Source organism: Pseudorca crassidens, chromosome 5 (genome assembly GCF_039906515.1).
Source record: "Pseudorca crassidens isolate mPseCra1 chromosome 5, mPseCra1.hap1, whole genome shotgun sequence".
Classification (NCBI taxonomy): Eukaryota; Metazoa; Chordata; class Mammalia; order Artiodactyla; family Delphinidae; genus Pseudorca; species Pseudorca crassidens.
In genome coordinates, this window is record NC_090300.1 from 18676038 (window position 1) to 18694021 (window position 17984).

General features: G+C 39.3%; 1 protein-coding gene across 3 annotated transcripts in view; it reads right to left on the reverse strand.

Annotated features, from left to right (window-relative positions):
- The window catches only part of ARHGEF26 (Rho guanine nucleotide exchange factor 26), a 157625-nt gene that overhangs the window by 111027 nt on the left and 28614 nt on the right, over nt 1-17984 (reverse strand). For all 3 annotated transcript variants that reach the window (XR_010943426.1, XM_067737463.1, XM_067737462.1), the window contains exons 5-6: nt 10864-10920; nt 7673-7833 (exon numbers count right to left, since the gene is read on the reverse strand). Coding sequence is in view for 2 of the 3 variants with exons in the window: in XM_067737463.1 (XP_067593564.1) it covers nt 7673-7833; nt 10864-10920 (218 nt within the window). In the remaining variant the exon portion in view is untranslated. The remainder of the gene's footprint in view (nt 1-7672; nt 7834-10863; nt 10921-17984) is intronic.

A 17984-nucleotide genomic window follows, 5' to 3' on the forward strand; every position in this document is an offset into this window, starting at 1 on the left:
CATCACCTTGATATCAAAACCAGACAAGGATGTCACAAAGAAAGAAAACTACAGGCCAATATCACTGATGTACATAGATGCAAAAATCCTCAACAAAATACTAGCAGACAGAATCCAACAGCACATTTAACGGATCATACACCATGATCAAGTGGGGTTCATTCCAGGAATGCAAGGATTCTTCAATATACGCAAATCAATTAACATGATATACCGTATTAACAAATTGAAGGAGAAAAACCATATGATCATCTCAATAGATGCAGAAAAAGCTTCTGACAGAATTCAACACCCATTTATGATAAAAACCCTCCAGAAAGTAGGCATAGAGGGAACTTTCCTCAACATAATAAAGGCCATATATGACAAACCCACAGCCAATATTGGTCCTCAATGGTGAAAAACTGAAACCATTTCCACTAAGATCAGGAACAAGACGAGGTTGCCTACTCTCACCACTCTTATTCAACATAGTTTTGGAAGTTTTAGCCACAACAATCAGAGAAGAAAAGGAAATAAAAGGAATCCAAATCGGAAAAGAAGAAGTAAATCTGTCACTGTTTGCAGATGACATGATACTCTACATAGAGAATCCTAAAGATGCTACCAGAAAACTACTAGAGCTAATCAATGAATTTGGTAAAGTAGCAGGATACAAAATTAATGCACAGAAATCTCTGGCATTCCTATACACTAATGATGAAAAATCTGAAAGTGAAATCAAGAAAACACTCCCATTTACCACTGCAACAAAAAGAATAAAATATCTTGGAATAAACCTACCTAAGGAAACAAAAGGCCTGTATGCAGAAAATTATAAGACTGATGAAAGAAATTAAAGATGATACAAATAGATGGAGAGATATACCATGTTCTTGGATTGGAAGAATCAACATTGTGAAAATGACTCTACTACCCAAAGCAATCTACAGATTCAATGCAATCCCTATCAAACTACCACTGGCATTTTTCACAGAACTAGAACAAAAAATTTCACAACTTGTATGGAAGCACAAAATACCCCGAATAGCCAAAGCAATCTTGAGAAAGAAAAACGGAGCTGGAGGAATCAGGCTCCCTGACTTCAGACTATACTACAAAGCTACAGTAATCAAGACAGTATGGTACTGGCACAAAAACAGAAGTTAGATCAATGGAACAGGATAGAAAGCCCAGAGACAAACCCACGCACATATGGTCACCTTATCTTTGATAAAGGAGACAGAAATGTACAGTGGAGAAAGGACAGCCTCTTCAATAAGTGGTGCTGGTAAAACTGGACAGGTACATGTCAAAGTATGAGATTAGATCACTCCCTAACACCATACACAAAAATATGCTCAAAATGGATTAAAGACCTAAATGTAAGGCCAGAAACTATCAAACTCTTAGAGGAAAACATAGGCAGAGCACTCTATGACATAAATCACAGCAAGATCCTTTTTGACCCACTTCCTAGAGAAATGGAAATAAAAATAAACAAATGGGACCTAATGAAACTTCAAAGCTTTTGCAAAGCAAAGGAAACCATAAACAAGACCAAAACACAACCCTCAGAATGGGAGAAAATATTTGCAAATGAAGCAACTGACAAAGGATTAATCTCCAAAATTTATAAGCAGCTCATGCGGCTCAATAACAAAAAAACAAACAACCCAATCCCAAAATGGGCAGAAGACCTAAACAGACATTTCTCCAAAGAAGATATACAGACTGCCAACAAACACATGAAAGAATGCTCAACATCATTAATCATTAGAGAAATGCAAATCAAAACTACAATGAGATATCATCTCACACCAGTCAGAATGGCCATCATCAAAAAATCTAGAAACAATAAATGCTGGAGAGGGTGTGGAGAAAAGGGAACACTCTTGCACTCCTGGTGGGAATGTGAATTGGTACAGCCACTATGGAGAGCAGTATGGAGGTTCCTTAGAAAACTACAAATAGAACTACCATATGACCCAGCAATCCCACTACTGGGCATATACCCTGAGAAAACCATAATTCAAAAAGAGTCATGTACCAAAGTGTTCTTTGCAGCTCTATTTACAATAGCCCGTAGATGGAAATAACCTAAGTGTCCATCATTGGATGAATGGATAAAGAAGATGTGGCACATATATACAATGGAATATTACTCAGCCATAAAAAGGAACGAAATTGAGCTATTTGTAATGAGGTGGATAGACCTAGAGTCTGTCATACAGAGTGAAGTAAGTCAGAAAGAGAAAGACAAATACCGTATGCTAACACATATATATGGAATTTAAGAAAAAAATATGTCATGAAGAACCTAGGGGTAAGATGGGAATAAAGACACAGACCTACTAGAGAATGGACTTGAGGATATGGGGAGCGGGAAGGGTAAGCTGTGACAAAGCGAGACAGAGGCATGGACATATATACACTACCAAACGTAAGGTAGATAGCTAGTGGGAAGCAGCCGCATAGCACAGGGAGATCAGCTTGGTGCTTTGTGACTGCCTGGAGGGGTGGGATAGGGAGGGTGGGAGGGAGGGGGACGCAAGAGGGAAGAGATATGGGAACATATGTATATGTATAACTGATTCACTTTGCTATAAAGCAGAAACTAACACACTATTGTAAAGCAATTATACTCCAATAAAGATGTAAAAAAAAAAGATTAAAAACATCATTTTATAAAACATCAAAACAGAGGTTCATCTAGTTTTCATTTTGCAGGAAACACTTTAATACAAAAGACCTTACTTAGACCTTAATGTTTCTAAACACAGCTGTGGGATTAATATTCAGTCTTATACAAAAGGCAATCTCCTTTCCATAGTATCAGTCTTTTACCATCAATAGATCTTAAATTTAAAAACAAGTGGAATTACTGAATAAGATCATATTCTGTTGCTAATTCATGAAAATTAATCATACTTGTAGGTCTTTTTCTATTAATATGGCAACTATCTATAAATTATTCTAAATGAACACATATGTAAAAGCAGAACAAAACAAATAATCGAAGGATATATGTAAATAGGCAAAGCATATACAATGTGTGGTGTTTATTTATGAATTAAGCCTATTCATTTCTAAACAAAAGATATCTAATACTCCCTTTTTTTCATGGGATGATTAGGTTTTCAGGACATCTTTTGGCCTTAAAAGACAGAGAGACCATGAATCCAGGGAGATTTCATGCATTTGAGTCAGAGGGAAGTTAAAACAGTCAAAGGTAGAAGGAAGTAGGTCTAGAGCTGGGAGGTCAAAGGCATACTGGGACTGCCTGAACTTAGGAGGATTTAGTTCTAATCATCCCAAGAAAAAGAAAAGGCCGCACTCTTTGTAGGAGGGGTCAAATACAGAACCAGTAGGGTTCCAGCTGCCTCCCCGCATATGCCTTTAAAGAAGATTACAAAGCTGCCTTGCCCATGGCACTGACACAGGGGGTGACAGGAAGGCATTAAAGACAGGGGCAAACCTTCCACAGCCAAGGGGCCTGAGAAAGGTCCTGGCAGTAATTCTTACCCTATTTGCTTCAATTTTGTCCCCCACGCCCCCGATGTAGTCTCCTTAAATGTTTCTGTGCCAAAATTCTGACCTTGGTTTTCTTTTTCTTTTTGCTCTATCTGTGCATCTCAAGGAGGACACAACGGGCATGTGGGTGGGACAATTCATGCTTGTCTAGGGCAGTTCTACCACTTGTAGGACATCTGGCACCTCTGGCCCCCACCTACTAATGCCAATAGTCTCCAGGTCACTGGGGCAACCGAAAACACATTCCAAATGCCCCCAGGAGGCAAACACAACCACCACCAGTTCCACCACCACCACTTAAAAACCATCACTACAAGCTCTAGTATCTCACTTAAACCCACTGTGCCAAGAATGTACATGACTCAAATCTACATTCAAGTCAAGATTTTTCTGGAATTCTAATCTTTTTCTCCTTTCAACTAGACACCTTCTCCTCATGCTCCACAGTCATTTCAAACTTGCCCCAATTGAATTCCTTACCTCCCTCATTAAGCCCCAACCTGTTTCTCTTACACCCTGGATAATACAACCACCATCCACAGTCAACCAGGCAGACACTGGGAGGTAAACAAAACTCCTCCCTCTCTCTTGCCAAGTCCTCAGGATTGCAGGTTCTAAATATCCTTCAAGTCCTTCCTCTTAGGACTCCTATAGGATTCCCATCATCTCTGGCTGTGTTACTGCAATGGCCCCAAACCTTTCACCATCTTCACCTCCTCTCTTATGCAAACACCATTCTACTGTCATCTCCCAGACCACCACGTCAGTCCCCTACTTAATTGCCCATTGTGTCCACCCAGCCTTCAGTAAACAGTAAAAACTCCTCAGCAGACACACAAAGGCCATTACCATCTTCTCTCATCCTGACCTGTGATTCTCACCAGGGGCCCTAGGCCCATAACCTCCAGCATGACCCAAACCTGCCCATTTCGAGTAAGTGCCCTGCCCCAGGATGCCTCTGCACACACACTGGGGATGTTCCATTGGCCGCCACTGGCCCCTGAGGACCAAGAGCCACAGGGCAGATGCCACCAGCTGAAATGCTCCAGAATCCAGGCATCTGGCAGAATAGGAGGCTCCACAAGTGTTGACTGAAATGAACAATTCTTTATAAAGCAGGAAAGAATTCAGTAGGAACATCCACTGATAAATGCACACACCCAGAATCAGAATGACCTTGTCCCTGCCTGTTCGTTTTCATATAGCATCCTCTTACACATAAGGGCTTCTTGGCGACATTTACTGGAAAACAGTGAAGAACCTGAGCCACTGTAAAGAGGACCAGACATCACATCGTTAAGTCAAATGCTGAGCATGTTGTGAGCTCAGCCTCCACTGAATATCCCGCCACCTATAGCTGCAATTTTTCATCAGGTAAAAGTAAAGCAATGAACATAGTCTTGATTATACCACACTTAACAATGCCCCACTTAGTCAATACTTAATTCAGACACTGATCGTTTGTTTATTCAAGAAAAAAATGAAAATTTTATGATTTCTTAAGACTGGAAACTCTTTCATGGGTAGCACATGAAGGCATTACCACTTGAGAGTCAGTCACTCTTGGAGCCCAAATGCTGGAAATTCAACAAGCAGGCTTTACATAATGAAATAGGTTTCGTAAATCTTCTGAGAACTTTGAATTTTAAAAAGGCTGTATCTGAAATGAGTATTTCAAACTTCAATAAACTTTTGTAATGTAAGTTATTATGATACAGACACAGGATTACCATGCAGAAGCTGATCATTCTTAGTTGGAATATAACAGAGATCAAATATTACATAGGCATCTCTCCAAATTAAAACACTGTATTTCAAATAAAAACAAAACAAAAAATGTAAAGGATAAAGATATTTCTTTCTTTATCATTTAATGCAGGCCGAGAAGTTTGAGTTTTGTTTTAAAAATGAAAAATGGAAAAAATGTCCAGAATAGCCTCTTATTTTAAGTTACTACAGAAATGAAAACATTTAAATAAAATCATAAGAGATTTATATTTTGTAAATGAGTGAAATTAAAATAATAAAATTTTCATCTATAATTTAAATAAAATGACTTATTTCAGGGTTAACCAATTATGGTTTTTATCCCCATTTTATATCTAAGAAATGAGTTGGAGAAGTTTAGCAACCTTCTCAAGGTTAACCAACTACCAAGACAAGATGTGATTGCTGGGGCCCAGGCTCCTTCTGAAGCATGCCTGGTACACGAGCAGTGCTGCCGAGGCCCAAAGACTCTTAGGACCCAAAACATACTCTGTTCAAGAACTGCTGCTACTCAACAGTCAGAACTAATAGCTTTCTCTAGAGTCATTTATACGCTATGAGAAGTGGACTGATGGCCACACGATTCAAAGAACAATTCCAGAGAGGAGTGAAAAACATGCCACCATGGTTTTCAGGAAACATATTCTAATCAAAATCATAACCTACATTTTATGGTTATCAAAACAGAAATAATTCTTTATAGCGATATATCTAACATGGAGATTTATTTTCGTAGTTAAACCAAAGTACAAGTTAAAATGAAACAGACTCATTTTGAAATCTGAATACCTGTTGAACAGGGACACACCATCTAAGGCTCTTGCTCTGCCCCCTTCACTAACGGGAGAAAGGAGATTTTTCATTTCTCTTACCAAAATGGGCAAGACTGGTACCAAAAAAAACCCAATAGGCTGAACACAAGCAATGACCCAGCTTCTGAAAAAAGACTTCCAAGCTGCAGTGTGTGTCACCACCTGCACACCACAGGCCCCTGTTCTCTAAGGCCCAGCAGGTCCTCTGGACACATATTTGTAAGTATCCACGCCAGCAATAGGATTGTCAAGATCTTTTCTTGTGGCAGAATCTGACTTCTGAAGTTGTGTCACTACCATAAAATATTGGGAGAGCTCGCTGATCTGACCACAAATTGCATCTCTGCAGTGGCCCCAACTCACATGCTAACCTGTTCAGCACAGATGTTCAATCTTGCAGTTCAAAAGGAAAATCTACCTGCACACAGCGATGGAGCCAGGGATACAAACGTGTTACCGTCACTGCCTACTTGGATTTTCCCTAAAGTGACAAATGAACAACGTCCAGATTCACAAGGGGTACTCACCCCAGGGACAGATCCTGTTTTTTGTGGGCCCTGAAGCCTGTACAATTTGGAGGCCCTCTAAGAAAAAACTTAGGCACAAAAGCAAATATTTAAAAGGTGCCCTTGCAAATGAGGAGCCTTGAAGCTTAAGCTATGAGTTGTACAGTAAACCTACCTTTGACCCAACCATACAAAACTGCCAATACTCAGTCCATTTTGATCTACCAAAATAGCACCTCGGGTGGCTCAACACTGCTGGCACATGGCTCCAGTACAGGCTGTGTAGTTCCCTCGGAAGGATAGAAGAGCTCACCACTGGTGTACAAACTGAGCTTCCTGCACTCATTAAGAATCATAATGGAGGGCTTCCCTGGTGGCGCAGTGGTTGAGGGTCCGCCTGCTGATGCAGGGGGCACGGGTTCGTGCCCCGGTCCGGGAAGATCCCACATGCCGCGGAGCGGCTGGGCCCGTGAGCCATGGCTGCTGAGCGTGCGCGTCCGGAGCCTGTGCTCCGCAACGGGAGAGGCCACAACAGTGAGAGGCCCACGTACCGAAAAAAAAAAAATAATGGAAACTCTTCTAATAATGCTTATGGAAAGTGAAATAGGGAAAATCTGTAAAAATCGTTATGCTCACTATGACTGCATTTTAAAAATAATATATACATATCTTAACAAGGACAAGACTATTATGAAAATGTAAACAGAAATAATGTCTGTATTTGAATGGTTTGATAGTGAGTTACCTTGTTTCCTTCCAACTAATGTTGTTATATTATTGGCAATAATTAAAAAGGAAAAATAAAAGGGAAAAAGGAGAAATAGGGAGAAAGAGAAGGAATATAGAGACCTTAGATATAACTGTCTTCTGTGACAATTAATTACACACTTAGCATCTGTCTATACATCAACACCTTGAAACACATCTTAAAATTTATTTCAAGGAATAAAGATAAAAGCCAATTGAACAAATGAGAGACTTCACACCTCTAAATGTCTTCCTTTTGACATAAGGCAGCTGTTTGTTAACAAGTAATGTCTTGGCATGACCAAAGGCAAACGAAAGTGAACTTACTTTTTGCTTGCCTCACAGACATCTGTAATATTGGAGAAAAGATGGTGACTCTCTGTTTTGGTCATCGTATCACTCAGTGCTTTAGAATTTTTAAACATTCGTATCAAGATCTCCAAGCTGAGTAAATATGAATGTTCAGAGGATATAACTTCAAAGATAGCCTGATAGAAGGAAGAAGAAATGTGTTATTCATTCCTTCAATTAAAGAATTAAACCTAGCTCTCATAATTCTGCTATAAGAATAACATAATATCTTAAAAAATACAAAAAGATAAGTATTAAAAACTACATTACCAAACTACTGTCTTTATATAAGGCACATATACCCAAATTTTGAGAAATAGAGTCACTGCCTAGAGTGTAACTAGGAAAAAATGAAAGCATTTGGATGACTTGAGACTGCATCCTGAGGTCACACTTTGCCAGGGGGCAGAATCTCTGGGAGGAAGCTAGGGCATGTCGTAAAATCTCAGTGTGACATTAATTAACCTTTGGGGTCATCTCCTCCAGCCCTGATTTCAAAGCATGCTGCTCTGGGACAGTGAAGATTTATGGACCTCACTTGGGATTCAGAGAAAATTTCTCACAAATACATTTCTTCCCTCCCTTGTGGGTCCTCCTTTCTCTCCCTATGTTTTAATCCAACTAATTTGTGGTTAATAAGAACAAATATTCTGGGTTCATTAAAAAGCATGATTGGACCTACCCTCAAAAGGTTCTTATCAGCCACAGGAATTCTTTTATATAAACTCATACAACTGAAAGTAATTCCGTCCAACAAGCCACCCTCTCTGCTCTCATCAGTGTCTCAAGAAGGAGCGAAGGACCCTCGGCAGAAACTCTTGGTGTCAGGCACACAGTGGTTTACCTGATAAGCGTTCATTAATTATCAAAAGCCAACCCATATATGTGGAGAGACACCAGCGCCCTGTGTAAGGAACTCATCTAGCACCTTAACAAAATCAGATTCTCCAAGAATGGCCAGGCAGGGAGAATTCCTCCTCAGGGAGGGGTAGTAAACATCCTTGCAGGCTTGAGGTTCCCATCCTTCCTGGAGACCTACCCTAGTAACACTGCCATCAACCCCCTTGACCTCCAGGGTTCTTCGCCTCAGTGCTTGGCCCAAAGGGCACAGAAGATTCTCCCCGTGAGACCCTGTGCTCCAGCTGAGGCCAGGTGGGAGCAGTTAGGCACAGGCAGGTGGACACCCCGCTGCCGGTAGGTGAGCCATAATTCTTTAAGTCAGGTTAGTGGTGCTAGTCTCGGGGTTCACCTCTCTTCTTAGCATCCATAAGCTTTTAGAGAAGTCATACTGGTCTAACCTCAGTTGCACTCCAGGGACTTAAGTGATATAATCATCTAATGAGTAAAGAGTAAGAACATTAAGAGTCTCATTCAACCTGTATCTCGTGTGATTCTATTCAATCAATACAATTATCATCAGGAAATGTAATGCAAACTAAAGAAAATTCACCCATCCTGACCAAAAATAATGGATTTCAGGTTGTTGATGGATATAGTGCCTTGGAATGACTAAAAAATATTTTCAAAAGCAGAGACTTTTGTAATCAAATCCAAAATGTGAAGATTCAAACAAAAAGATATGATAAACTATACAGAGTAGATCACAGGAAAAGATGACTAAGTGGTAGTTTAATACAATAAGTTTAATGTAATAACTTCAAACATGCAATTGGGTCATCAACTACTTAAAAGCAAATCACATTAGACCTGTTAAAATATCTGTACAGGAATAGAAAGAAATCATAGTTAGATTTGCTGTCATTACCAGGGATTGAACCTGGGCCCTTGCCCAGAGTCCTAACCTCTGGACTGCCAGGGAATTCCCAGTCATTACTTTTTTAAATCACAAATCTAAATAAATATTTTCAAAATATAAGGGAAACAGAATAGGTTTAAAAGAAAAGAAATATTCAAATGGGACTAGGACCCTGGAGAAGCTCTTGAATTTGTCCACAAACAGAGAGAAATATTGTTTATGCCACAATGTTAACCATAAAGAAAAGAAGTACTGCCTGTTGTCCCTCACTAGGAGAACAGATTTTTTTTAAAGTAGTATTTAGAGAATGGAATACTATTCAGTAGTTTGAATAAATGATCTAGATTAACATGCATTAACATGGATAAATCTCAAAAACAATGTTGAATGTAAAAAGCAACCAACCAAAACATGTTCAGAATCATACCACTTATCTACATCGTAACAGATACACACAAGTATATGTACATAAATATACCTAATACGTGATTGGATGGATACACATCGATTCATAATTATAGTTGCCTCTGGGGAGGACAGGAAGGGAATGAGACAGAGGAGGAGAATGTAGGACTTCTATTTTAGTGAAAGTCTTAGTTTCTTTATAAATAAAAATAAGAAAAAAATTATAAATGTAATACATTTTTAATTCTCAGAGACGTATACACCAATGTTATATACTATTTTGTTTTTTTAAAGTTAAAAAAATGGCACTACAAAGCATCCTTATATTTTTGTGTTATTTCAGGCCAATGAAATAAGAAAAAGGTATCTCACGTCCTCTGTGGAATTGATTTACATGCATGTATATGCCTAAGCTTCTGTATCTCCATACTCACATGCATAAAACAGAAGGAAAGTACTTTGACAACTTCGCAATATTATTACAGTGAGCAATTTTCTTAAACTGCATTTATTAAACTTCAAGTTATGAAACCCTCTTATTATGTTTTACTTTTTATTAGGTAAACTTTTATTTGGGTATAATTTTAGATTTATAGAAATCTTGCAAAGAGGGTTCAGAGTTCCTATATTTCCTTCACCTGGCTTTCCCTATCCAGGGTACATTACATTTTGTCTGCAGACAAATATTCACACTTTATTCAGATTTCACCAGTTTTTCCACTAACACCCTTTTTCAGTTCCAGGATCTAAGTAATGTCTGTTTCATTTTTCAACGTATTTCTTCCAGTGTAAATACACGCAGACTAGGTGCTTTGTTAAGTTAAAATAACATTGGTATATTTTAAATTTTCTTTATGAGGGCTTATGTGTAGTTTTATTTGACAATGATCACATACTCCTTTTGTAAAAAAAAAAAACAACAAAATGGATACATCGTCAAAGGAAAATGCTGAACATAACAGGCACCCCTTGGAACCCTAAAGCATCTGCTTGGTGGAAAACATACCTCTTGTCTCTTTCTTTCTTCCTGGCTAACTGTCTGAGATAATCCATTTCTTTTCACCTAGGGGGAAAAGCAAAATAAAGTTGAGCGCATTTACTTAAACAACTTCTTTATTATGTAAGACAGAACCCTATGCCCTTCAAAAATGAATTAAGAGAAATTACACGAAATGTTGAATTCAGTACATACTAATTTTGAGTCTCACACCCCTCAGATGACATTTAATTACACTGATAAATTAGCATAGCTCAACACTAAAGAAATGAAAAGTGTCTAGAACACTATCCTATCAGGTTGAGTTAATCTGTGCTACTCTTAGTTCTGGCTATTCCTAAAATACTTATGAAATTAATCTTCTGATTCATAAGTGAAGAAATTCCTGATAATAAAGAAAATGAAGTCGCCACTCTAAGAGTTTACTGCCCAGAACCCTGGTCAGTAATATGGTGTCCTTATTTCATTGAAAGAGTAATTTTAACACTATTTTTTCACAAAGAAAGATTCAGTGGAACAGCAATGCTCTTTATAAAAACCCAATCAAACAAGGAAAACACAGTCCCCTTGGCCCAATTTCAGCAGTCTTTCAGGCATATTTAATTTTGACAAATAAGGATATTAACCTGATAGTCTTTGGAGAAGCCACAGTACCTACAAGAACCAAGAATGCTACCATTCTTCTTCTGCAAGTACCATACTTGCAGTAATACAGTTGTATCCCTAGTTGAATCCCTGCGGTTCCTGACTCAACTGCCACACATTTTTACCTGACTGCTGTAGTTCCTATCAAAATTCAGTCTCTAACCCAAAGAGTAGAGGCTGAACTATGAACTCCATGAAGGCAGGACCTGGAGTCTCTTCTGATATACCCGGCACTGAGTCTGGCACATGAAAGATATTCATGTTTTTCAGTTAAAGTTTAATTAGCAAAAGGTAAGGCCTATGCAAAATACCGACCAATTAAATCCTGCCCTTCACAGGAAGAAGAGCAGGAAGACAGTGCCCTCCCCTTGTGTGAAAAATTAATAGCAATAAAAAATAACAAAGGTCTTCAAACGTTTGGCTACCATACTTCTCAAAAAAACCCGTAAAAACCATGTTCCCTTAGACCCATTTTTAAGTTGGCATCTCAGATTTTCATCCTAAACTTAAAGAATTTTAAAGATATATTTTGGGGCTTCCCTGGTGGCGCAGTGGTTGAGGGTCCGCCTGCCGATGCAGGGGACACGGGTTCATGCCCTGGTCCGGGAAGATCCCACATGCCGCGGAGCAGCTGGGCCCGTGAGCCATGGCTGCTGAGCCTGCGCGTCCGGAGCCTGTGCTCCGGAACGGGAGAGGCCACAACAGTGAGAGACCCGCGTACCGCAAAAAAAAAAAAAAAAGATATATTTTGCTGCTAATTGTAAATTTAGACATTTTAACCGTGTGTTATTTTAAATGTATCCAATGAAATATAAAAACCATGATGGCTAAATACCTATTGCATAACATCATTCATTCAAAAATAAATAAGCTTTTCTTAACAGTTGAAGATTTTACATTATTCTTCTTTCTCCTTGAAATCTCATTTAGATGTCAATTCCACCCCCCTAAGATTCCTAGTATAATTCTATATGTCAGGGTGTCTTATTAGTCACCCTAGCATACTTTAACACAAAATAGGTTTTTACATTTAATTTTCTAAAATTTCCTGTGACCAATAAGCTTTAAGCATAAAGACTCTTCTGTACTGTACAATCACTACAAATAGCATTACTAATCTATAATCAAAATGACACAATTACTTCTAATTTCAACGCATTAGCCCTAAAAGTAAAATTTTACTGACAGTGCAACTCTGAGTGAGACGGTGGCTTAATTAAAGGAGGCTTTGCTGAAACCAGTATTTCAAATTGACCCCATTTTATCTTGTGCCTGTGATTTAACACGTTGAGACAGGGCACCAAAGTAAGATTTGATACGGCTGAGAGAGATGGCTTTCTTTAGAAAAATGGCAAAAGGGGTAACTGTGAAAGTGGAAGTTGGAAAAAAATAAAAAACCTGGTGTAACACTTTAACTGCAGATACAGTCTCAGCTTTAGAAAAAAGAATACCTACAAGTTGAGAATCTGGAAAATGGTCCCCTTAAAACTATTCCTGCCCACCTCACATCATCTTGCTGAATGCCCTGGGGTGTGATGCATATCCCAGTGTGAAGACCGTTAGCACACAGTTCTCTACATTGTGGGGTCAGGGTAATAAACAACTACATGTTACTGCCTTTAATCTGATTGTTGGAAAAGGTTAGAAAGCAGTGCAGTAGAGTAGACAGAGTCCTAAATCAATAGTAAAATCAGCAATCATTTACTGAGCACCAGGAAATATGCTGTGTATTTTATATCCCATTCCCACTGAATCCTCATAAAAATTCTAAAAAGCCAATACTAGTTTTATGCCCATTTAACAGATGGGAATAACAACTAAGGCTTAGGATCCCAGATCACACAGCTAATAGGTAGCAAGGCCAGGATCCCCATCCAGGCCTGTCAACTTCAGGGCTCCCACTCTTAATCAGATATCATCAGGGATAGGAACTCCCAGCTTTCTATGAGAGGCACCCCATTTCTAAGGTTGGATGATCATCACTACAACCCCTTCTAATGCCAGGTCTGTACCAAGTCTCCATATGTTTGTTTTCATCCACCCATATCACGGCATGTTGTAATGCCTTACCCACAATCCTGACCCTGGGTCAGCCTGTCAGCAAGAACTCATGGCTAAAAAGGCTTCTTCAAACATTTTAATAAGGTAGGAGACTGGACAGAAGAATGAAACCGTTCAGAGCTGCTCCCATTTGGTTAACCCTGAGCAGGAACTTCACAGGATTTCCTGCCTGACACAAAGTCCTGACAGATCAATATCCCAGCATCACGCCCACTGTCTCTGCAGGTGAGGTCACCAGCAAGAATTTCCAGGCCACCGGCATCTCTATCCACAACTACTGCTGACTTCAAGCCCGGAAATCTTAAGGGGAAGAGAGCGAAGCATGTGGGCTTAGAGACCTACCCAGATACAGCTAGTTTACTGAGGGATAAAGAGTACTACATCCTATCAAAAAGAAAAAGAAAAAAATCCCCAGCTAAAGTAGTTGCTCTTCTGAGGGGGGAGAGAAGGTAGTTTTGAAAAAGGCAAAGTACTAATTGCATAGAATTATCATCTTTCACTCATAATACTAATTTAAAAAACGATAAAATATTCCTTTACCCAAAAAAGTCATCAGTAAGAGACCAGCAGCCCATAAAAAACTGACCAGAAAGAAAAAAAAGATTCCATGAAGCAGTCTTGGGTTATAATTAAGAAAACGGGCACATTCGGGGAATCTGAAAACTGGCTCTGGAGAGCTGTGATGAGCCAGCTCCTCCTGGCTGGCTGCCAGACCACTGCTCCAGGTCCTGGCTGGACAGGTTCTTCTCCTGAGCCAAGAGGAAGCATTCTGTCCACCTGAGACCTTCCACGTTCAACTCTAAATTAAGCAGAGCAGGTGCCTGGAGGTCGAAGGTCAAGAGCAGCAAGATTATTTCAGAGCCTGAAGAATTTGGAAGATGAAACCAGAGAAAGAAGGGGAGAGAGGTTATAAAACAGGGCCTCACAGAGACCGGCAGAAGGCAGGCAGGAGAAAACTGGGGGAGAATGAAAACACAGAGCAAAGTGTCAAGCGGAAAGAAGCAAGGAAAGAAGTGGGTAAGGGAGGGAGGGAAAGGAAAGAAGGAGAAAGAATGCGTGCAAAGATTTTAATAGTAAATATCTCTGGAAATTTTCTATTCAACACCAGTGACCTTACTGCTAAACTGAAGTAAAAATCTTTGGAAGGCCCAGGCTCTTCTTTTGCACACAAAAAAATGTGTATAAAGCGTATGTTTATACCTATAGTTTTTACATTTACATGTTTTCTGCAGTTTGCACAGTTTTGCTAAGAGAATCTAGCAAAATTCTCCAAGGGTTCTCCTTGTTTCCATGTATGGAAAAGAAAATACACCAGCTTCCAAAATGGATTCCTACTTTGTTATCTAAAATGAAAGAAATTAAATTGTACAGCCTCTGTTTTTCTTTTTTCAATATATATTTTGCAGTGGGGGCTCTGGCCCAGCACAAACGGGAACACACAGACAGCCAAGCAACACTCCTTTACAGCTCTCTTCTGACCTCACTTGAACTTTCTCATTCCTCACTGGTCTAAATTTTTTATTTAACTATCTCATCAAGTAGAATGACATAAGTAGTTTAATGAAACATTAAGAACTAGATTCCATTTGGGGTTCTTGATTTCGTATAATCTAAGCAATTCACAAAACTCTTCAGATCTTGCCATGGCAGACGATAGACTCTAAGGAGAAAGTGTGAATATATGTCAATACTGTCAACATTTGAAGTGGATAAAAATTAATTCAAATAAAACAACAAAACTGTAGCTCACAACTACAGTTCTGAGATAAGTTGAAAAATATGAACATATATTATGTGGCCCGTCAAGACACTGAATGCAGGGAACTCACTAATGTCATAACAGTCCTAAATTCATAATTATAAATTATATTTTTACTGCTGTAACTGGATTGAAATTCTCCTCCCATGATTTTTGTAACCAGTATATTTTCCATGTTCAAAGAGACAGAAGTTAACAACTGGCTAAAACTAATAAGGGACAGTAGAAGATACTTCATCTATGGATATGATAGTCTTACTAAACCCAAGATATAGTTTCCGAAATTTATAAAAGCGTAAACTCCCTAAAGTACAGACCCAAAAGTTAATTAATGGATACTCCACCTAAAATTGACGGCAAGTAAGTCAGAGAAAGACAAATATCGTATAATATGACTTACATATGGAATCTAAAAAAATGATGTAAATGAACTTATTTACAAAACAGAAATAGACTCACAGACATAGAAAACAAACTTACTGTTACCAAAGGGGAAAGGGAGGGAGGGATAAATTAGGAATTTGGGAGTAACATGAACACACTACTACATATAAAATAGATAAACAGCAAGGAACTACTGTATAGCACAGGGAACTATACTCAACATTCTGTAATAACCTATATGGGGAAAGAATCTGAAAAAAGAATAGATATATGTATATGTACAACTGAGTCACTTTGCTGTACACCTGAAACTAATACAACATTGTCAGTTAACTATACTTTAATTTTTAAAAATGGTTAAAAAATAAATAAAATAAAATGGATGCCGATTTCCTTCTTGATACTTTGCCAATCTGAGCTTGTTAGATGACTGTCCCACAAAGGAACAACCAGGCTTTAGGTAGTAATTCCACTCCCGCATTCACCACAGCTACAGGTGTTTTCACCTCGTGAAGAACTGTGTTAGGAAAACCATGAGCTTTGTGCAATATTCCTTGGCCTTTGACGCCACTGACTGGAATAGGTAATAAGCCAGGTTCTCTGCACCTCCAACAGAGCCCTGAGGTTGCCATTTATACAGAGCCTATCTACAGGATAGAGTCGGCCCTGTACTTGTGGACAGAGCCAAGATGAACTACACCAGTCACCTGGCTGATCAGATGACCATTTTCTATGCGGTAAACGAGGATATGTCCTCAGGCCCTCTGTGACTTGACAGTGTTTCTAGATAAGACAGGTGCACATTCCTTCTGTTTTTCACCGCCAGCCAGAGAAACCAGAATAGGAGGGCCCCCAAAAGACTGACCAACCAAAAAGGCTCAGAAAAGTAGTCAATTAAAAATTAGATCAGATATTTATAATCCAAGATCACACAGGCTCCAGAAAGCACTAATGTCCACTGAATACCCATGGGAGCTAAGACCTTTAAACTTGGAGTTACCCACTTGCTGAAAATTGACTGTTTTATTCATGCCTCCTGGTGATTCGCTATTCATGGGCTTCTGTTCTCAAGAGTTCAAGTGGGAAGAAAATGAATTGCAAAGTAAAACTACACCATGTGACACAATCACTCCTAGGTCCTTTCTACAGACTTATCACAAGCCGAACAGCCCCTGAATTATAAATGAGCTAGAATTCTTTCACTGCCAACAACGTGGGAACAGCGGCTCTCTTAGTGTATGTCTGAAGTTCCTAAAATGAAAAGTCTGCCACAGGCCCGAAACACTGTCCTCTGTAAGCAGTCCCTGCAGGCTGTCTCGGGCCCCACCATGTCCACCGAGAAATCACTGAGATACCTTCCACCTAAGCTACCACAGAACATGCACATCAAAGAGCCAGAGATCTGGATAACCAAAGATCAGATAAATGAGGCCAAGATGGGGACAGTGCCATATTTTTAGGGAGGAGCTGGTAAATAGAACACTATTTTTTAGAATAATGAGAGGTAGAAGACAATGGCCCATTTAATAAAATCATATGCTTAATTTAAAAAGATGTCCAGTAACATGCCAGGGACCTTCTCATTCATTTGTTCAAAAAACCAGATCTCCTCTCTGATCTACATTGTTAAGGTTAATTCTATAATCCTCACCAAAGTTCTTGCATCTCAAGAAACAGCAAAGCTCCCCCAGCCTCCCAGAGGTAACCTCAGGTCTGCTAAAACCGTGGCAAACTCAGATAAGACAGGCCAGGGCTTGGGGCTCTTACCCTGTAATGGCCTGAGTCACCCTCTGCAGACAGAGCCAGGATTCCTGACTGAGCCCCAGTTACTTCAGTACAGATATGAGGCCGAGCGGACAGACCACAAACAGCAAGCTCATTAAATGTACAAGAATAAGTTGCTGTGCTTTGTACGATTTGGGAGATGAGCATGCATTACTTCCTTTGCAGCCAGCCCTCGTAAACCAGCATCCTATATCTAGCCAATTCCTGATTCAGAGGATTGAATCTATTTCTCCAACTACCAATGTATCAAATGCTTACCACGCACCAGGTACTGTTCTTTCCATGCATCTAAAACGTCTAACAATGCCGCAAGGAAGCTATTACTATCGCTATTTTACAAAAAAGAAAAATGGGGACACAGGAAAGTTAAATCATCGTTAGCCCTAATAAGTGGCCAAGCTGGGATTCAACCCAGGCCTGCTTGCTGCCTCCAAGGATTAATCTCTCTTTTTTTTTAATAAGTGTATGTATATATATATTTATTTATTTTTGGCTG